The following is a 23,343-nucleotide window of genomic DNA, read 5'->3' on the forward strand; positions in this document are numbered from 1 at the left end:
GCTGTCAATGCTAATCTACGATACTCGTACATGGAATACCCACACAGCATATTCCATACTTGACAGCAGATATACACACAAGAAGGCTATACTATACAGCTAATAATATACAGTCATGACTACTAGCCTCCACCGCTTTACACTGCTCATTTGCTCTGACGTCGCTTCTGAAGATGGGAGTGGTGTGTGTGTGTGTTTATGGGAGTGTGGGCTGCACAGCTGAGAGAATATGATTGCTTATAGACACTGGTGTCAGGCATCTGCCACTAGTTACTACTGCCTCCTTCAAGCCACACATGTTTCTGAGTTTGAAACGAGAGAGAGAGAGAGAGAGAGAGAGAGAGAGAGAGAGAGAGAGAGAGTGAGAGAGAGAGAGAGAGAGAGAGAGAGAGATCACGGACAAGTGCATTCAGATGCCTGCAGTCACCAGCTGAGCACCATTTGCAGCAAGTAGACTCTTATTATAAATTTTTTTACTCTTCTATATTCTCTTCCTCCTGACATTTTTCTGATGATGTGATTTGTCTTGCCTTTGCCATAGATCTGATTGGAAGATTCTGTGTTAATGATTCCTTAGGTGCATTTGTCTCGAACAACTAGGATAGAAAATAATCAAGAGCCGGATTCACATTAGAAGAGGATAGATGCTATGTGTGTCTGTTGTGCATTGTGTTTGTGAGGGTCTCAAACACGGTCAGTGTCACTGACAAAGTGCTTGACAGTCTCTCCTCAAGATACCTTGTCTGATGAGGGCGTGTTCCAGCATTCGATAGTTTCTGTGCAAGTGAAAGTGTGTGCCCACTGACGTGCATGGGCAGACTGGCTAAGGGTCAAGGGGAAGATGCCTGCCATCCTGGTGGTTACTAAAATGAAGTCCGGACTGCCGAAGCCGATCCACAGTGCGCTCCCCATCCCTCAGGTGCCCACCCGGGCCATGGCCCCCCATCCCTACTCAGCCAACCCCCACCAGAGCAGTGCTCATCTGCACTTTGGGTGGACGCCAGACAAAAACTATCATACTGATGACAGTGGAGACGATACACAGGTTAGAATGATGTATAAGTGTGTGTGTGTGCGTGTGTGTGCGTGCGAGTGTGTGTGTGTGTGTGTATGTGAGTGCAAGTTTTTCTGTACTTGTGAGGGACACATTTTTGAAAATGTCCTCTAATGTTGATCAACATGAATGTCAATTTTAATTTTCAGCGGCCCTTGCTAGTTAAAAAGGCTCATAAATCACCTAAATCATATTTTGGTGTAAATCTACTTACTGTATAATAAAAGGGTTAAGTTTAGGGTTTAGGGTATAGCAAACCTACGCATATAAACAATTACATGTGTTTATGAGATGATATAATGAAACTAAAATGTTTGTGTGCATGTTGAGATTGTGTTTCGCATCATCATGTGCTAAAATGCTGTATGCTGTCATTTTAATGCAATGTCAAGTAATATATTACCTTGCAAAACTTACTGTGGCCATACCATGGTAGAATGATGGTATCCTATGGAATTACTATGTTAATTGAATATGCTGTGTACCATGATATTGAATGATTAGCTTATTTGTTATATTCAATGTAAATTGATGGTATTTACATGGTACTCCAATGTACTTCAAAGAATATCATGATACTACCATTGCTCCAAAAACATACCATGTTGCCATGCCCAAAAAACATTTCATTAAATGTCAATTGTAAATGACCAAAATGTATCATGGTATTACCATGGTAAAATTTACAAATGATAAATTTAAATAAATTTAATTTCATAATGATTATGATCGTAGTATTTACTGTACAGTATCATGCCATGCCACCCCCACCCCCCCAGCAGCCTCTGGCTAGAAATGATAGTTGCCCGGACACTGACCTGCTTGCTTTGTTGGGATATTGTGTGTGTGTGTTGTGTGTGTGTGTGTGTGTGTGTGTGTGTGTGTGTGTGTGTGTGTGTGTGTGTGTGTGTTCTGTTCTATCTAAGCAAGCCAGGGTGGCTTGGTTTATTTTTGAGTTATAAAGTCTGCTAGGCAACCCAGGAGACACCTCCCCTCTCACTCTATCTTTGCAAACATGTTCAAATGCCATTTAAGGCTTTGTCAAGGGAAAGAGAGTGCTCATGTATTTTTGTGGGTGGGTGTGTGTGCATAACTGATAGGAAGGTACAGATTGGACTGAGAAATGATAACTTAACCTTTGATATGTGGATTTAATTAATTGAAATGGACAGCCCTAACTTTTGGGTGCTCATGTGTGTTTGTGAGTCAGGGAGAGGAAAACAGAAAAGTGGAGGGATGAGCCAAAATCTGACTGTGAAAATTGTATTTATCGCTCTGGAGCTTAGTGCATTGCACAATAATTTTGTTGATGATGCACATTTATTCTCTCAGATTTGGCTTATTAACTCAAGGTTCAGCCAAATCAAGCGTCATTCTGAAGAATGGTAAATTTAGCTGAAGTGTGTGGCAGTCAGCTGTGCTGGGATTCTGTGTTTAGAGATAGATGATATATATTTAATACTGTATGTGTTTGTGTACGATAAAGTAATTGTAAATAGAGAGCTGGATCCGCATTCGTGGGATTTGGGGATTTTTTGTAGGGATAAAATAAGAAAGGATGCTTATTTCTGTGTGCACATGTGTGTTTGTGTGTGTGTGTGTGTGTGTGTGTGTGTGTGTGTGTGTGTGTGTGTGTGTGTGTGTGTGTGCAATTGCTTCACTGCTCTGGTACAGTATCAGTAATGTATGTCAGCAGTATACTGTGTCACTATTTCAGCACTGGCTGGTCAACCCTTGTCAGTCTAAAACAAGTTTTGATTGACTTGTACAACACTGTGTTACACACACACTTGCGTGATTTTCCTTAAAGTAGGCAGTGCCACATGACATCAAGTCTCAAGTTTTGCATTTTAAATCGATATATGAATTACCAATGTGATGTGTGTCATTTTTTCGATGTGAAAATACTTTCTCATATCCCAGGTTAATGTGTGAGGACAACAATAAAGGAGGTTGGCATAGAAACATTGGCTCAACCAATGGTGTGGATTTGAGGTGTTTGGAATCATTATTTTTGCAGTTACGGTGCGTGCCACTAGTGGTGCAGAAAACACATCAGCTCAAAGCTTATTAAGATTAAATTACAGTTCTGTGAGTGTTTTGTATATTCAGTCATTGGGTTGAAATGCCACTGTGTACATTGAGGCTTTGGATTCAGCGAATGAATCAGTTTATCACTGATTGGGCACAAATCCAGTCTGAACCATAGACAGCCATTTGAAGTACAATCCTAATCCACTCAATTAACTCATGAGGTTCATGGTCATAGTTTAATCAATGAGAGAGGGAAAGAAAAATAAAGAAAGTAGGAAAGAAAAAAATGCTGTGTTTAAACATCCGTTTCTGTGTTTTTTGGATGTTTCCTCATAAGAAAATAGTCTTGAATAAAACTGTTCTAAATATGTTCCAGGAATTGCACTTTAGCATATCATTCCCCCGCTATGGGAGAAAGGTGCCCAGAATTATTCCTGGCAGGCTCTAAATGGTAAAAATTAGGGATGGGGACAGGGTTAGGACCAATTCCAGGCACATTTGTACAATGGACTCATTCCCCTCTGAATGATGATCTGAAATTGGTGATGTAGTACACACTGCTCTCTAGTGCTCTGTGTATATACTGCACTCTCTCTCTCTCTCTCTCTCTCTCTCTCTCTCTCTCTCTCTCTATCTCTCTCGCTCTCTTTCTCTCTCTCACTCTCTTTCTCTCTCTCTCTCAGAGATACTTGGCCAACCAAGTATGAATGGTTTAATTTTAAAGAGAATGTGTAAACGTACACACTATGCGGCTATCCTTATGAGGACTCTCCATAGACATAATGATTTATACTGCACAAACTGTAGATTATATCCCCTAAACCTAACCCTCACAAAAAACTTTCTGCATTTTTACATTTTCAATAAAACAACATTTAGTATGTTTTTAAGTGATTTGAATTATGGGGACACTAGAAATGTCCTCATAAACCAAATGTATAGCATAATACACTTTGTTGTTTAAGGTCTTTTATTCTTTAAGTAAAATGATAGTTTTATACAGCTGGTATATTGAGAGGTACAGTATATTCATCTGTCCTCTCACCTATCCTTTATAATTTTCCAGTATCACACACATGCACACAATTGCCCCCTCTCTCCTTGTCATTGACTTTAATGGTCTTTGCCCAGGGGGGTCAGGTTTTGCCTCTTGTTCCATATTGATTTGCAGGTGATAGTGTGTTTAATTTGCTAATATAGTGGACTGATTATCTCCAGCAGGGCACAGAATAAGATAAAGGATATTACCATAACAATATAGCTGGGCATTTGCATGGGTTTCCTGCTCTGATGGTTTTACCAAAGAACCTGCTGATAATTTATTGCAATAGTGATATTTAGAAAAGAGGCATGTTTCAAATGTTTCACTGCCAAAGAGGGAGAAATTGTTAGTCCTTATGATTTTCAGCAGCTGCAATATTTGCATCAGACATCCTGAAATGTATAGTTCTTAGGGCTGCACAATAATGGCAAAAATCCTAATTGTCAATTAATTTCCTTGATAATTGCAGAGAACAGTCTTCCTAAATTAATTTATTGCTGTTCTATACATCAGTAAATCAAGACTAGTTACCTAAGAGGTCAACATTACTTTGATCCCCTTAGAAGCATAAAAAAGCTGTTATAACACAGTTTGAATAAATTATACACAAAGCGAGCAGTGGACATGTCTCTAATGGGTTAAAATGAGCAACCACTGCAAAAACATATATTAAACAGAAAATGAAATTGAAAATTGATGCAACAGAAGAAGACTTACATGGACTGGTATAATTCATACTTCACGATTAGTTAATAAATTGTGCAGCCCTAAAAGTTCTTGTTAAAGGAATAGTTCACCAAAAAAAATTTTTCCTCACCTTCATGTCATTCCAAATACATATAACTTTCCTTCTTCTGTGGAACACAAAAACAGGTATTTTGCAGAAGGTCCAAATGTGACTGTTAAGCTCCAAAATGGACAAATATAATTGGTCCATAAGGCTCATACCCTACCTTCAAAGTCTTCTGAAGCCATGCAATAGCTTTCTGTGAGTAACAGACCGAAATATAATGTAAGTCATTATTCAGTAAAATCTTGCCCTCTACCATCACAACACTCAATGTTTAAACATCTAAAGTCAGTCCTGATTTATTTCTTTGTTATTTATTTTTTGGGTAAACAGTTGCTTTAAGGACATTAATCATGCACCCAATAATGAATTGCTTTTATGCATAGCATAATCCCCATTTTCATCCGGAGATTTTCTAAAGAGACTTTCATGCAGAATTTGAGAATACGCAGAGAGTCAGCTAAATCTGAATACATAGTCTTCCACCATCTGTTCTTACTAGCGAAAAACTTATTTTTCCATATTACATGAAGACTACAAAGTATTATTCTCAAAGTATATCACAGTTTGAGAGTACTTTTAAACACTTTGTAGGCTTGTTTCACGATGTGCGCTCAGGAGGTGTCCTAAATGCATGACAGATTGCCTGCTATACAGTGTGTACTATTGCCAGGATGAAGGCTTCCTTTAAGTCCTATCCAATGAGAATACTCAACACATAGCCTATCTAATCTCAGTGGAGGAAATACAGTCTATATTTTTATTCTCCTTAAAATGTCTTTGAGCGAACAATCAGTTAGTGCATGCACTCCTAACCTAAACGTTTAGCTATGAAGCTTTCTATTTTTCCTAATATAGAAGAGACCAAAAAAGTCCTATTGAAAAAACATTTCATCATATCTACAGTGTTCTCACTATAATCAGTATAAATTATGGGTTTCTTGAATAACTGTCATTCTTTTCAGTTATCTGCATGTATTTTATTCGGCTGCCTCCATCTGTCCTTGGACATGACAATCAAGACATCTGTCATCCTGAGTGAACAATTCAAAGTGTCTCTGTTTTCCTTTCATATTCTTCTCATGGTACTACTCCATGACAGAGACACCATCATGCAGAAAAACGTGCCGTCATGTGTCCGGATGCTGTTTGGTAATTTGATCACAGATCTGGCGTCACATGGGCGATATGAATAGAAAAGGTCAACATGCATTTGTGTACAGGTCAAGGTGAAAGGTTACAGCTAATGAAGCTTCGAGTGGTTGACCTTTGCCAGTTCATTTTGCAGGATGATGTGATGTTTGTTTGGGATATACGTTATTGGTCAGTGGCTGCCTTGACGTAGACGTTTTACAATGGGTATTTTAACAAAATCTCACTTTGAGCAGGTGCTGAATTCATATGTTCATCTGGAAAAATATGTTTTGAGATTATGCATGTGAAGGCTTATGGAAAGTATCACTGCCTTATACCAGCAGGGGGGCGTGGGCGGGCCGTGGGGGCGTGTTTATAATTTTATTACCTTTGTTTTATAACAAATATTCAATCAACTATCATAAACTATGTATCATTTGAAAGCTAAAACACTCAAGAATCACGTTCTGAACTTGTTTTTGCAATCAATACACCAGAGAGGAAAGGGTTAAATTAAATGCTGACAGACCGACCCTGTAAATATGAACAAAATGAATGGCAATACTTATCTTTCATCTCCTATGGTTCAGATCAGTTCGGACGAATCCAAGAAACACCAGCATACATTCCAACGTAAGGGTCTACTCTTCAAAATGCATCCCACTTTTTAATCCAAAACAACAAAAAAATAGGGAAAAAAACGAAATATCCTCCTCAGTTTTCATAAGCGCTTCCAGTTAGAGTAATCCATCATGTTCACTTTCAATGAAATATCGATTCTAATTTGTATTCCAATGTTCAAAAACCATCTCTCCCCCGTAGTTTGGACTGTTTCCGATAAAATGAGCCATTCCCTGTTTCTCTCCTTCAATCACAGGCTCTGTAATGACAAAAATATGAAGGGAGCGCAACAACAGGCTGCGGGACCTGTCACTCTCGCACCTCGGTTTTTGACTGGATAAAAGCCACGCAATGTCTGGTCAGCAAAATTTTGATGGATGGGAGTATTAACCAACTAAAACACGATTGCAGTGATTGACAGTCTGCTTAGTTTACCTCAGAAGATCTGTCTAATACATAGGTCTAATACAAGTGCATCCACTCGTGCGCTCTTCGTCATTTTACGCACAGCGCGCACAGTTTTTACCATTGTTTTGCTACACGGAGCTCGTTTCAACGCGCAGATTTATTCTAACATTATATCTAACAATCTACATCATGGATCGTCGACTGAAGAGGAGTTTTTGTGGTGTTGAGAGTGTTTTGGATGAGGTAATGAGGAGTAGCGACGAAGAACAGCAGAAAGACGCAGAAACAGACATCTTAGACAGAGAGAGCACGGTGTCGAGTGTCGATTCGGCTGAAGAGGAGATGTTTCTCTATGGACTCGATCCCGTATTAGATCGGTAAGTTGAAACACATCGTCTTGAGTTTTTATGTTTATGAAGTATTGGCAGTTTTTCTGTTCATATCATGTTTTTGATTATAAAATGACTAGCAAAGACACAAGGCTACACGAGTAGCTAGGTGATAGCTGTATATTATACATAAAGACATAATATTTATATCACACACACACATTATATTTATGATGCATATAATATAACAAAAATATCTTTATCTTTATCTTTCCTGTCTTTCAGTGGCTTTGGTTTCCAGTTGGTAACAAACCTACATAAATACTGTAAATATTGTAATTGCTTTTTTTTTTCTTTAGTAATTGGATATTTATAATAATTATCAGTTTATTGTAATTTATTTGTGTAAAAAACACTGTTGCAATTACAAATGTTGTTTTCTTTTTATATAATTTATTAATTAGTTGTAAAACAATCACTTTTGAAATGCATACATGAAGTGAGTTTTTTTTGTTTCACTGTTTTTGTTATCAGAATTGTTCAAAATAAAGAGTATTTTGTTAAAATGTTAAAATGTTGTGCTGAAATCATTTTTTCTTGTGTGGTCTGATGAGCAGAACAGTTCTGAATTGATATACATGTATGTAGTATGTAGTGTTTACTACCAGATGTCCATTTGGAGTCTCCAAATGGCCTTTTGGAAAGGACGCCTAGACTTTCCCTGAATAAAAGCTTACAGAAACTACATTTTTGGGAGTATCATCTTCAAATTTGAATCAGAACATGGTCAGACATTCAGTTTTATCTTTATGGTGTTTTCAGGCCTTTAACATAAAAGTCTGATACATTTTTCCCTAAATGAAGTTCATTCATAGAAATCGTGAGTCACTTTCATGTAAATTTGACCTTTTTTTACTCTGTTCCTATGCTACTTTTGAATTAATATGACTCTTGGGTAACAAAGTTTCAAGTGTCTAGTTTAAAAAAATATCAGAGTTATGAATGTGAACCATATGGTTTAGGAGCTACAGACATTTGTATTTGGGTATGTCATTTTTTCAGAAAATTCTCAAAAATAGGGGTGCTGGTTAAGAGGTTAAAAAAAACTGAATAAGGCATTCATTTTGTATAGACTACAATAATAATAAAAAAAACTTTCCACCTTTTAAAATTCCTCATCTATGTAGAGAGGGACAGTATGTTAATACTGTAACTTGATTTGGTTGCTTTATATGTGTCAACAAATGTAGATTTAACTACTAAATTTTTTATTTATTTGGTAACACTTAATTTTACAGTATCCATGTTTCACACATTACATGTCACCATTCTATATTACAAAAGTTATAATGGGTAAAACAAACAGCTCTACAAAATGATTACACAGTAACTACGGTATTATTACTGAGTAATTACCGGTGTATATACAAATCTAAACTTAGGGATCTCAAGACTGAGAAAAATGGCTTAAAAGTTTTTTGATTGTCCAGCCAAATGTGGATTATCAAAATTGCACACTCAGTATTCTCTGAATTTTAGCATAGGTGAGCAAAACCTGTCACAGGACAGATCAGACACACAATGCTGGTCCTAACTTAATATAAATAAAATATGTAGTTACTGCATTTTGTCTAATACGTAGAGTAGGTTTAGGAAAAAGTCATACTTTGGGGTTAAACTTTCAAACGTTTTATAGTTATGAGAGTTTACCATGACAGGTGGCTGTCTTCTAGGCATTCTGGAGAGGATCAACCTGGCTTCTCTTGCATTTAGTGTCAACAAGTCTGAATCAAACCAGTTTGAATATGGCTTAGACTGAATATGGCTCAGGTTAAATGAGCCAATACAAAGAGAGAAAACAGAGCGGACAGTTCATGGGAAAGTCATGGAATATCAAAAAGTCTGGGACCTATAACACTGATGAAAGTGCCATAGTACTACCATCTTAAACAATCACTGTATCGTGGTACCTTTTTGTAAAGGCACAATATGGCAGCCCCTCTGAGCTTCCTTTGATTCAAATGTCTAAGATTATTGGCTAAAATGATGAAGTCTAAAATAATGTGAACTATAACTGAAAAATTCTTAGTAGCATTGAAGTGCTATTTCATATTTAAAAACAATTGATTGTTTAGGCTGCATTTCTATTTTTGTAAGCATATAGCCAACGACAACAACACAAAATAATATAACCATATAGCCAAAATATATGGCTATTACTATAACATTTTGTGGTCCATTGTACATGAAATTTAGTAAAAGAGGATAATCAGCTGGTAAATGAGAGATCTTGGTACAGGCAGCACACACTATAGGAGGAAGTTAGTCTTAACAGCATATTAACAGCAGCTCTCATCATGGGTTTTGCTTAAAACACTCTTTCATTATTCTGTTGGTAACTATGGCAACTATCCACAGATGTTACTGTGATTTTGTGCATGTTGGATGTAGTTTGATTAAGCACACAATATTTGTTCCATGACTGCTTTATTGTTTCCTTTTTTGTATTGAAAATCTCGGGAAATGTGTGATGACATTTATACATTTTTAGGATACATTTTTAAAGGTTAAGTTTGTACGTTTTTCAAGGTTAAAATACCTCTGCATTTTACATGCATTTTTAGGAGAAATGATGAAAGGTGAAGTGTGTACATATTGCGATGTTAAAATATTAGTCTTATGATCGATGCCTTTTTCATGCATCGATAATCAGAACATTTTCCAGATGATTATCAATATACATCAGCATTTATTTCAGATATTAATAGGGCTGCTTGTTGCGCAATAGTCTTTGTCTCTTCAAACATATTTCAACACAACTTTGGCGGCAAGGTAAATTAAAGGGAGTCACACACCGGACATGTCTGGTGGATGACATGGCTTGTTCTAAAACTCGAAACAATTATTTTCTATGAAGGTACTCACACAGCAGATCCCAGCTACGACTCTCAAAATTCTACAGTCCCACGGAGTGCAACTTGCATAGTTTTCCATTCAATTCAACCCAAATTATCAAAATCCATCGCTGGATGACATATTATAATCTTTCATATAGCATAAACAATGTATTTTCAGTTACAATTATGTCTCATTGTGGTTTGACAGCTTGATATAATGTAACCCATTCAAGGCAACATACAGTACAGAGAAATTGCATTTTAAATGTAATTTCTAATCGTTCATACACTGATCTGAAAACTAATTTAAGCAATAGTTCACCAAAAATGTTTAATTCTCTCATTATTCATGTACCTTGATGCCATCCCAGATGTGTATGACTGTCTTTCTTCAGTAGAACACAAATTAAGATTATTAGAAGAAGACAGCCCCCTTACAGGCAGAAACTGAAACAGAATGCACCCGTCCTCAAAACGATCCAGTGATGGTCGGACCAATCAGATTCTATTCTACAAGACTGTTTTGATCACATGGATTGGGAGATGTTCCGGTCCGCCTCTGATGATGACATTGAGGTCTATGCTGATAGTGTAATGTGTTTCATCAGGAAGTACATAGAGGATGTTGTACCGACCAAAACAATATGGATCTACCACAACCAGAAACCATGGATTAATAGCGATGTTCGTGAAACACTTAATGTGCAGACCTCCGCTTTTAATTCTAGGAGTTCGGTCAAGCATAAACAAGCCAGTTGTGCCCTCCACAATATTATTAGAGCAGTATCAGAGCACCAGTACATGGACAAGTTTGAAGGACCGTTCAACACCACCAACTCTAGAAACATGTGGCAGGGAATTAATATCCTCACAGACTTAAAAGGGAATAAAATGTTCCGCCGTGAACACCGCTGCCTCTCTCTTGTATGAGCGAAATACTTTTTATGATCGTTTCGAGAGAAATAACACCGCCCTCGTGGAGAGAGCTCTAGCGGTCGAAGCTACAGTGGTTTGTTCACTCTCCGTATCTGTAGCGGATGTAACCCGATCCTTCTGATGGGTGAATATCCGTAAAGCCACGGGTCCAGATGGTAGTCCGGGCCACATCATCAGAGCATGCGTTAACCAAATGGCTGGTGTTTTTTCAGAAATTTTCAACCTTTCCCTCTCTTTGTCTGTAGTCCCCATATGCTTTAAAACATCCACCACTGTGCCTGAACCAAAGCAATCCAAAATCACTTGCTTAATGACTGGTGTGAAACTTTGAGAAACTAATCAGAGATTACATCTGCTCTGTGCTGCCTACCTCACTGGACCCACTACAGTTTTCTTACTGCAACAACCGCTCCACTGATGATGCCATTGCATATACACTACACACTGCTCTCTCCCACCTGGAAAAAAGGAACACTTACAGTATGTGAGAATGCTGCTTGTAGACTACAGCTCAGCATTCAACACATTAGTGCCCTCCAAGCTTGATGTGAAACTCCGGGCTCTGGGCTTAAACAGCTCACTGAGCAGCAGGATCCTGGTCTTCCAGACGCCAGGTGGTTAGAATGGGCAGCAACATTTCATAACTGTCCCTCAACACTGGAGCCCCGTAGTGTTCTCCTGTATTCCTTATACACACATGACTGTGTGGAATCACATAGCTCCAATGCCATAATTAAGTTTGCTGACGACACGACAGTGGTAGGTCTGATCCCTGACAATGATGAAACAGCCTACACAGAGGAGGTGCACACTCTGACACACTGGTGTCAGGAGCACAACCTCTCCCTCAAAGTCAGCAAGACTAAGGAGCTTGTGGTGGGCTTCAGGAGAAAAGACAGAGAACACAACCACATCACCATCAATGGAGCACCGGAGTCAGCAGCTTCAAGTTCCTCGGTGTCAAAATCTCTGAGGAACTCACATGTTGTGTCTACACTGAGGCCGTTGTGAAGAAGGCCAGTGCCTCTTCTTTTTACACGTTATTTTTTATACAATTAATCGCACCGAATTAATGCGTTAAATCGACAACCCTAGTTAATATATCGATGCCTCAAAAGCTTATCAAGAAATGACCAGCCAATAAAAAATGGATGTATCAATATTTTATGACATTCCTATAAAATACCTCTACATTTTCCAGTTTAATATGCAGAGACAACAATATATAAACCATATATTGGTTGATTCCCCCAAAAAGAACATTGCTCTTTTTGTTTGACATCGAAGTAGGAACATTGACTCAACCAATGGATTGAGTTTGGGATGGGACAATCTGTTTGTCCAACCAATATGCAGGGTACCTTTTTATTTTTTGCAATCTTATTTGGTGCCAATAGAGGCACATCCATTTAACAAAAAACTTGGCTTATTAACCATAAAATTGACCATAGTGAAAGCAGTTATTGTCCCTAAACTATAATGAGTAAATATGGGATCTCTTTGAAACAGTGTAAAAAGATTTCAGAATGTTTGTCTTTGTTATTTAGTTTTTGATTAAAGTGGAACTTGTGTGGTAACACAGTATCTAACAGAACCATCAGCAGTTGAAAGGTCCTTACAAGTGTCTCGTCATTATGACTTGGTTGTGAGTTTACACAGCCCCTCCCCCACAAGCTCTTTCTCTTCCAGAACAGCTAGGGTGCCTCTGAATCCCTAGCGATTTTGTGTCATAGCCCCAGTAAGCCCATATGTCCCACCCACCCCCCAACAGCCTGGCAGTAGGGACCTATCCCCCCCCACCCTTTCCCAGCTATCCATCCCCAAAAAGCAGATGATGGGGGTCTCCAAAAACAAAGAAACCTCTCCACAGGGTGAGCCCCCACATTGTCCACACATACTTGGATTTATTTTACCAGCATTTACAGAATGAATGGCGAGCGCAGCCTGTGATTCAAAGCTGTTGTTTTTTAATGAGGTTGTTCACTATTGCTCTACACATGTATGTCTATAGTTGCCACATATCAACTAGTGCTGGAGAAGCACAATAAATCAGTTGAAATGTTCAATGTGTTTTTCTCAGACTTTGATTAAGTTGTAAAAAGGCAATTAGCTATTGTTGAGGCTGATTTAGTGAGAAAACTATTAAAGTCATCATTAGAAATGTTACATAACTACTGTTGGGAGTAATACAACAGTGTAAGCAACATTCAATTACTTTATAATGCATCTGTAAGCCCCGTGCTTAGTATTATCTAACTAAAAGTTGTGATGCAATACAGTTTTTAGGAGGATGACTGTATCTTAAAAGTTTTCAAAACAAGCTACTGCGTGACAAAATGCTACACAACAGCTCTACGGCAAGGTGAACTAAGGCAAGGTGGACTACAGCTTGTAGTGTAGCTATTTAAAAAAAAATTATAACTTTAGTTTAACTGCAGTTTAACTGCTTTAGATTACATTAGCATGTAGCTTGGCAAGATACAGTTTCACTGTAGATTCTAACACTACTTAAATATGTTCTAGCTCTAAGTTCCCGCTATCACAGTTTCAAAACATCAGACTGAGTAAGAACCCCTGTGCGGCTTGTATATTTTTAACCATGCTTCCAGGGCACTTTAGTGTGGGAATGAAGGCAGAAACGTAGGCGATCCCCAGAAATTGAAATTTGGCTTGTAATTTGTGGCTTGGCGAGAGCTCGGTCATTGGGAACACCTCGTGTCTCCACACCACAGATCATACCAACAGACTGTACCATACACACATTACACACTACGCCACCACAGACGTGGAAAAAAAAAAAGAAAATACTTTTTAAAACCCTAAGGGTCTGCAGAAGGTTGACATAATTGCAGCGCACATTCAATTCACATTAATAATTTTTGTGGAAATCCAGGGACTTTAGGCCCTTTTCCCCTGCTGAAACTAAAGCCAATTTTAAGTACTTTTTGAGGAACTACTCAGTTTTTGTAGCTTTTGCACATAAGGATTATTAATTATAGTTCCTCTAAGCCATTTAGAGGCACTTTTTTACTTTCTACTGCAGGGTAGGTACTTTTTGGGAAAAGAAGAACTGTGGGAGGTGCTGCAGCCTGTGATGGCTCAAACACGTTTGACGCACAAAGCACTGAGAAACGAGAAGAATTTGCAGCCACCATGAGTAAACAAACTTGTTGCTATCCTGCTATTCAGAGGATTACGCAAAATTTCCAAATCGTTTAACAGAAATAACATAAAACCAACAAAGTATCCAAAGACTATCGCCTATTTGACATATTATGTGTGTGCAAGTGGTGAGCAGTGGTACTGCTGTGTGACTTTAAGTGGAGATGCGCTTTGAGTTTCCATCACATCTCTGTTACAGTTGCAGCACTATACAGGAAATAAAATATTTTCTGTATGACTTCATTGAGTGTGATAACGGATTTAAATAATATGTTGTTGATCGAGAGTGGGTAATTAAGAACTATTATAAACGTAATAAATGTCATAAATAATAGATTTCAAAACTTAAACCGTAATAAAATAAAATTTTCTAGAGGAAATTTTGTTGCTTGCCCATTACTGCATGTTTTACTTGCATCGAGACATCTTTTATCAGTCGGAGTTTTTCATTACAGTATTTTATGTTGAATCAAAAAAAGCCTTTATTGTAAAAGACTGTGTTGATAAAAAGGTTTATAGTGTATTTTCAGCATGTTTTCCACTGAGTTCAGTTGAAATAATCTGAGCGTCTCATTTCCCTTCAGATGCAGTTTGTGTAAAACAGCCCTAACAGAAGTGTATCTCTGATCCTGGCGCCCTAGTCTATTGGTTTTGTGGTTTTTGGTGTTGTGTGTTGCATTGTGCATGCAAACAACATCAGAAGAATAATGGTTGCCACTACATTACTTCGTCACAGGGGCTTTTTGTAGGTCTCATAAGTCTCTTCCAGAATTTAGATCCTCTAAAAAGCTGTCCTTCAAGAAAGTCCCGCTTGGAGAGTACAAGAATTTTAGGTGAGAAAGGGGTTTTGTTGCTAAGTAACAATAAGTAACAATACATAAGAACACTCAATAGCCTCTTGTTAATTACCCCAAAGATGTGCTTGTTAGTATATTGCTATTAAATAATTATAATAAAATAGTAAGTATAATTAATGATAAATAGGTAATACATTTATGGATGCAGACACCATTGAATTCCCTATGCTGGCAATGATAAAGAATAACTTTTAAGTATGTACTAAACTAATACACCAGTACTGACAACTGATTACGGTGCCAACAAATGTAATCTTGCTATCACAAGATATATCTGCTTAGCGCAAAGGAGTATGGACAAAATTAAATGATAAAGCATGGATACTTCCAAAATCCTAATAGCACACAACAGCACCATTTACATGTCAATGTACTTATTGTTATACTATTTGATGTACTGATTCTAATCTGGCTCTTTATACATAGGATGGATTGTACACTGTAAAATTGTGCTACATGTGGTAACATAATAAACTAGTTTTATTCAGGTCAGAAATGTTATATAATATGACTAAATTATAGATTTCAGTATATATCAAGATCATTTTAATCTGCAAGATAACAGATGCTTAGGCAGTAACACCATATTGTGGTCATATCAGTTGTATTAATTCTGATTTAAGAATTGTATTAATCGTTTTGGATAATGTTTTGAAATTCTCTAAAATGTAAGTTCAATTGTCACAACTGTTTTATGGAACATCGCAACTTTATTGCATGTCTGCAAAATGTAGTAACTCACCTAAAACTTTTAATTCATGCTTCAAAATCTAGCTATTGTGTCAGTAAATTGGCCAATGCCATCAAAATGAAAAGTGTTTTTGTCATCGTGTGAGCCGTACTGTTTTATTCACCATGGCAGTCAACCCTGGAAATGTTTTATTATATACAAATTTCATTTTTTGTTCTACTTTTTTTTGTTGACACTGACTGCTTACTGTACTATACAAGAATGTCAGTTTTGTCTAGCTGAATGCTATTGTGTAGCACACTGAGCTTTTTAGATACCGATTTCAACATAGGTAAAAGTTTACTGGGAAAATTCAATACTGTACAATACTGTAGTACACAGAAAAAGATATGCATAATAAATGTATTTTTGTAGCAATGTGTTACATGCAAACAGAAAATTCACATTTACATTTCTTACGTGTAAAGTCATATATAGTCCGAAAATCCACATCCATGCAAAAAAAATTTAAAATCCAACAATGAAAACAGATATTTAATGAATTTACATGTATGCCTGACAGATTTTTTTAAACTGAATGGATCATTTTGCATGTGATGGCTCACATGATGAAAGAATGTTTAGAAGTTGTGAAGAGTATGACAATTTCACTGAGAATCAGCTCATCATTTTTTATTAGCAAGCCATGTGCATATAGATATTGAGCACATTGTAGACAATTGTACTTACTCTTTTGCACACTTGTGCAAAAACATGTGCAATTTGCTTAAATTAATAAGAAATTCAAATCTGGTGTGAACAAGAAACTAATTGTTCAGAGATTTGAACGTATTGTTTTAAAAAAAAAAAATTCTCATTCAAGAACTGAGCCAAAGCGATTGAGAAAAAATATAGCATGGCTTGGGTATCCAATTAGTTGCGATTTGATTACTAGTGATCTTATGAGGCATTACGGATATAATAATGCATTATTGTTTACATGATCAAAACTTTGCTGGCAAAAGTTCACAATAAGTTGTGATGCATTACAGGAGGATAATGAGATTTGGTCATCCATTTAAGAATGTTTAGTTCCTATTCTTTCTTTTATTTCGCTTGTTGAAAATTTTTAGTTGATGGGTTGTTTTATAGGATGATGTAAAGTTTGCCCTGTTTCACTAATGGTGCTCTAAAGAGACCTTACATGGAAGTTATGGACTGATAGAGGGAGTGGGTGTAATCGAGGGGTCGTGTGGGGGAGGAGAGGAGGGATTCCCCCATCCACTGCTGACGGAGGCCTGCCTATCCAGCTGGTCTCTCCTCCCCACCCCCTTCGGCTGTTTGGTGTGGCTCATGTGGGCATTTCGCTGATGTCTCCTCCCCTGAATGTGTGTTTCAGACCATAGGCTGCTTCCCCCCAGCATGGCACAACATTAGTGGTGAGAGGTCTGTCTCATTTACTTTTTCTCTTATTGCTCTCTATGATCCTCATCCTCTCTTCTATCTGTCTCTTAATGTGGAGTTGAGACACCACTACATATCTTAAGCTAACTTGATCCCTCTTGATTTCAAACTATGCTAATTTTCCTTCCATTTTTCCAATCTATCATTCTTTCCTCTCCTTCAGACCTTTCATCACCTCTTTTTAATCTCTCTTTTGATAGTGTATTAAAAATAGTTTTGCGGTAGGTAGATGCTGCTCTCTTCCTCTGATGGATTGTAAATTGGCTCTGTTTATCTTGACCACCGGCAGTTGAAGTGAGGAAGATAAAGGGTAAAAGGAAGATGAGTGTGATGCTGTGGCACTGGAATCAAAACAATCGCAGCATGAAACTGGTAAAATAATTCAAGGATTTCATTTGAGTGTTGAGTAGTTGCCGGGTATGCTATTTAGTTGTGTTTTATTATTATTTGAAATTTTTAAACTACACATTGCTGCTTATTTGTTCAAATTGAGAATCTGTGCAAACCTGCACCTGATGATGTTTATGATACTACTATTTTGCAATATGCTGGTTACTGTGTCTTTTTATTTTAATATTTCAGCTGACACTTTGTTTTGTTATGTGCTGAGCCCCATTTCTCCCTTGAATTTTGTTGAAAGCATTGTGCATGAGTTGTGAAAACTTTGCCATTTTTAAATTACATTTCCTTATTTTGCAGATTTCTTGTGACTCTTTAGTTTTATAATACTTGTTTCAGGTTAGGTTTTTTTGCACACTGCAAAAACGGCTATTCTTAAAGATTGTATTTGACTTCTTTTCCAGTAAAGATAGATAAACATCCCTTAAACAAGGTAATTTAACCAAAATAAACTTAAATATAAGATTCATTATTATTAAATATTTTATTATTGTTGTTATTATCTTCAGTGTGGATAGCACAATTAGCCCACATCTGAGGTATCCAAAAAAATCTCTGAGCAACTGATCATATTCTGTCATTCCTGGTCGATAATTTCAATTATTATAATTTTTTGTATTTGTTCAAATTCTCATGCATTGTGATGTGATCCTTTCTGTTAACAGAAAACCTGTACTTTGAGGTTTCGACTTTTATTTGCTCTGATAGTGTTTACATTGATCAGCTGTATATTTTGAGGGGTTTCAATGCAGCAAAAGGCTCATCTTATTAAGAATTCAGCGTTATATCAGACAAAAAACCCTGCACATATTCTCTTTATTAATCCTTTTCTACTACACATACACCCTCTCACTTTTGCCATGGTCTTATCCACAGCATGTCAAAGCCACAAAGGCAGGACGGCTTATTGCTTGTCTGGAGATGAGGTGATAAGGGGTGCTGTTTAATTATGTATGACATAGGAAGCCTAGCACAAGTGGCAGAGAACTGAATATGTTTAAGAACGCATGTATTTATGAGCGAAAGAGAGGCTGAGACAGAGGCTGAAACGTGTCAGTGTGACTAGATAATATCAACAATGAATACTGTATTGTTATAGATAGTTGAAGGGAAGAGAATGAATGCTGAAAGCCCCACACAAATTGATTCTACAGTCATTCATTCACTTCATTATAGAATGTCCAACTCTTTTTTGTGCAGCTTTTCAAACTAAAAGGACGTGAGATAAACATCTTAATTAGCTTCAGACCTAATCAAGACATACTGTAGATTAGACTACTTTAAGTTCAGATCCACATTTCATATTTGAGCATTCAAATGCTACTATGACTCCATTTGTGCATTGTCTCCCTCATTTCCTCTAATAGCAAGTTTGTTCTCTGTTTTTTATTGCATGCTTGATTAATTGATAGACTGCCCACATGAGGCAGAAGAACCACGTGGCACTAGGGCCATTAATATAAAAAAAATGCCTTTTCCAATCATTTTTTTGGGTTGTTAAGGTGTTGGCATTGCTAGGTAGTTGGGTAGTCTGGGTGGTTGCTAGATGATTGCTTACTGGCCGAAGGTAAAAAAAACAACAAAAAAAACACCCCCAAGTCTCTATGATATTCTGGTCCTAAGATATGGCTTGGGTGCCATTATATTTTGTTTCTCATTTCATTTTGTGTATTGTTAGATTTCATTTTGTTTTGTTTTGTTCTCCTGCATGCAAAACATTAAGTCTGTTCCATTATAATCTGATATTATTAAAGATAAAAGAGATAAAAGATGTCTCAATGCAAGTAAAACACGCAGTAATGGGCACGCAACAAAATTTCCTAAAGAAAATTTTATTTTATTACGGTTTACGTTTAACATCTACAATTTTTATTACGTTTATAATAGTTCTTAATTACCCACTCTCGATAAACAACTGCTCGATTTGAGGTAACATTCATGTCCGTATAACAAACTGGAGGGTGATTATCGTGCCAAAGTTCAATACTTAGGGTTAAGGGTTTGTTCAAATCCCTAACCCTACATTAAATATGAGCAATAATAATAGTTATGCTTGCATTAGGGAACATGATTGGGACATGATGCAGACTTGATTTGAACACTTGTTTTCTATGAGCACCAAAGCTAAATGCATCTGGAGTACATAGGTTATATCACACTTGCTTACAGTCTGAGTTTACTGTTGAAACAAAAGGCTGTCTGTAATATTCATATTTCCCCAAAGAGCAAGAAAGAACTTACATTTCTATAAAATCACTTATTCATACAGCGCTGGCTGGGCAGACAGCTATCAATTTGTTGAAGGTGAGGAGTAGTTGATGGTGCTTAGTGCCCTGCTGAGTGGATAGACCCACATCAACCCACCTGTTTGAGCTGACAGCCTCTACAGTACAGCTGTATTCAGTGTGTATGCTGCCTCATAGTCCTTGCGCTGACAACAGCACTTACGTACATGCAGCAAATGGCAGATTGTGTGCTTGTATCAGTCAGTGTGTTGAAACTAAAAGTGTAGTGTTTATTTTGAGAACCGCAGCTCAAGTGTCATTATGTAGTCCCATTCCGGTTAGCATTAATGACACTGAACTTTCTTAGGTCCCATTGGAGTAATGTGTTAAGTTGTTCATCTTGAAAGCAGCACTTGTGTGAACTCAAGTCAACATTTCCGGCTTTCTGTTTGGTCTGAATGTGGCTCTTAATCCTAACTGAACTCTCACAGCTCCAAAGGTCGTATTTTTCAGAGCTCACTCACATCAATCTAATGCTTGCTCTTTCATCTCCAAACCGCAGATATCACAACAATCAAGAGCTCCTCTTGGAGCTTTTCGTGTTAGCACAAGGCCAAAGCCACTTAAAGTGCTTGTGGTGCCCGGCGGACACAACCAGAGAGCCACACACACAAAACACATGTGAACTCCACTTGTATATCTCACCAATTTAGCTGAACTGTATTATTATTTTATTCATTTTACAAAAAGCCTTTGATTTTAGTTTACTTTTAGTGACTTATTGAGTGCTATCCGTAGGAATTCATGTTAGCGAATCAATTTGTTCCAATAATCCGATTCAAAACAGTGAACACTGATACATTTAAGTCATTACTCAATAATGTTCCCAAAGTCAATGCGTAGAATTTAACACCTTCTTATTTGTAGTGAAGCACATGTTTAGTTAAAGGCAGTGGCTATTTGCACTAAGTGTATTGCAAATAGTGATAGATACTATTTACAATAAGTGTATTTAAACTAAGTGTATGTAGTAGCAAAAATCATCTTCTTTGCATTAAGTGCAAATAGTGTTAGATGCTATTTACCCTCCTGCTAAAATACTAACATACTGTATCACTGCAGTGTGATAGTCTCATAGTCTCATAGACACAACCTACACCAACCCCTATACCTAAACCTAACCCTAACCTTGCCTTACAAAAATTAACCATGATTTTACTTCTGTAACCATAGTATCACCATGGTATTTTGTAGTAAAATCATAGTAAACCACAAAATTATACATGGTTACTATATTAACACCATATTACTGTAGTAACACCATGGTTAATTGCATTAAAACTATGGCCAAGGGGCCTGGGTAGCTCAGCAAGCAAATATGCTGACTATCACCCCTAGAATCGTGAGTTTGAGTCCAGGTTGTTCTGAGTGACTCCAGCAATGCTGCCAAAGCAACCAATTGGCCCGGTTGCTAAATTTAGTAGAGTCACATGGGTTACCTACCTTGTGGTCATTATAAGGTAGTTATCACTCTCAGTGGGGTGTGTGGTGATTTTTGCATGGATGCCATGGTGAATAGCGTGAGCCTCCACATGTGCTATGTCTCCGTGGTAACAAACTCAGCAAGCCACGTGATAAGATGTGTGGACTGACTGTCTTAGAAGTGGAGGTTCTGAGATTCGTCTGAGAGTCACTGTGCCACCACAAGGAATTCGAGCGCATTGAGAATTGGGGATGCCAAATTGGGGAGTAAAGGGGAGAAACATTTTTTTATGGCCAAAAAGCATGGTTACAACAATATTACTATAGTAAAAGCATTGTTAATGTTACCCTCATCAAACCTTTCTCTCAACTCCCCAACATGTCCAAAACAACTAAAACAAAACAAATTATCAATCATTATATTAATTTCTGTTTATTGTTATAAGTAGTATTAAAGAACATATTAGAGTGGATACAGGAGACAGGATGGGAAAAAGTGGGTGAAAGGGAGGGAATCGAACCCCGCATGTCCGCTTGATAAATACTCATCATGCCCATACTCACCATCTTTACACACTACGTTATTACAGCCACACTTTATTTCTGTGTTTCCACCAGACTATTTGAGTGCAAATAGTCCTGCTGTGTGGCTGGTGCTATTTACACCTACTGCAAATAGTCACTCTGTTAGTTAAAAATGCTGTTTATCACATATTATTTTAAATAATTTAAATACAGATAAGGCTTTAAGAAAAACGATGTTTGTGAATTGGACATCACTAGTATAAAGCTGTCATGTCGGAATGATCGGTACAGATGAGCAGCACCACAATTTCATATTTACTTTTTTAGAGTTGGGGGAATGTCAAAGAATCATGGCGAAAGCAAATTAATAGTGATAATAATAATGTGTAATTCCAATTTGTAATTGTGTTTGTTGTACAAATTTTGTGAACAATATTTGTAGCGACAAAACTTGCCAGAAAATACTAGCTTACTATACTAATTTAAACAGTTAATAGGATGATATGCCTTTACAACAAAGCAATTTTTTTCATCTTTCTCTGTTGCAGCACAATAATGATATACTAAAATCATAGGTAGGAACTTCCCAGGAGGACTCAACTGCAGCATAAATTAAGGTTGCTGTTTTAGTTAGCTATGCATCTATCACAATCATACATACAGTATTGTAAGTCGAAGTTTTATTGAAAGTCCTTTTTGAAAATTTTGTCTCGCTTTAGAATTACGTTTATATACAAGGTACAGTAGGAAAACTCTTTAAAGTTGTTAAGTTGTCCATCAAAGTGCTGCGTTTTTTTTCTGCCCTCGTTTAAATCTCTCTGAAGAAACCCAAATATGTATTTTTTTTCCCTCTGTCATCTTGTTGCTTTTGTGTGGTGACTGTCTAAAATGGTTCACTCTCCTCCAGGAATTGAGGTTTCCTTTTCCTGATGGGCGAGAGGACAGCTAATTTAAGTAGGCCGAAACCTGATCACAAGCTGAGGGAAAACACTTAAAAGGAGGGCACTTTTAGGTCACGTAAGGAGGATAATTGCAGTTTAGGGGTCGCGGCAGTGATGTGAGGAGAGGGGCATGAGAAAACTAAGGACAGACCTCTTGAAGCATTAACAAAAGCTTCCAGTGTGTGAGCGAATTTGATAAAATGCGTCTATTTAAGTTGTTACGTTGGTAGCTGGTCTATGCCTCTTTGTCTTGGGTGCTCAGCAGAGAATAGCTTGTGTTCCTTTATTTTCCCTTGTGTATGGATGAGGCTTTATTGTGTGCTGATTCAATATTTCCTTTTGTTAGTTTAGATTAATTCATTAAAGATTTGTG

General features: G+C 37.3%; 1 protein-coding gene across 3 annotated transcripts in view; it reads left to right on the forward strand.

Annotated features, from left to right (window-relative positions):
• Positions 1-252: 252 nt before the first annotated feature.
• The window catches only part of nav2a (neuron navigator 2a), a 144,215-nt gene continuing 121,124 nt past the window's right edge, over positions 253-23,343 (forward strand). For all 3 annotated transcript variants that reach the window (XM_052141659.1, XM_052141641.1, XM_052141650.1), the window contains exon 1: positions 253-1,045. In XM_052141659.1, coding sequence (XP_051997619.1) covers positions 842-1,045 — 204 coding nt within the window. In that variant the 5' untranslated portion in view covers positions 253-841. The remainder of the gene's footprint in view (positions 1,046-23,343) is intronic.

This window comes from Xyrauchen texanus, chromosome 2 (assembly GCF_025860055.1).
Source record: "Xyrauchen texanus isolate HMW12.3.18 chromosome 2, RBS_HiC_50CHRs, whole genome shotgun sequence".
NCBI lineage: Eukaryota > Metazoa > Chordata > Actinopteri > Cypriniformes > Catostomidae > Xyrauchen > Xyrauchen texanus.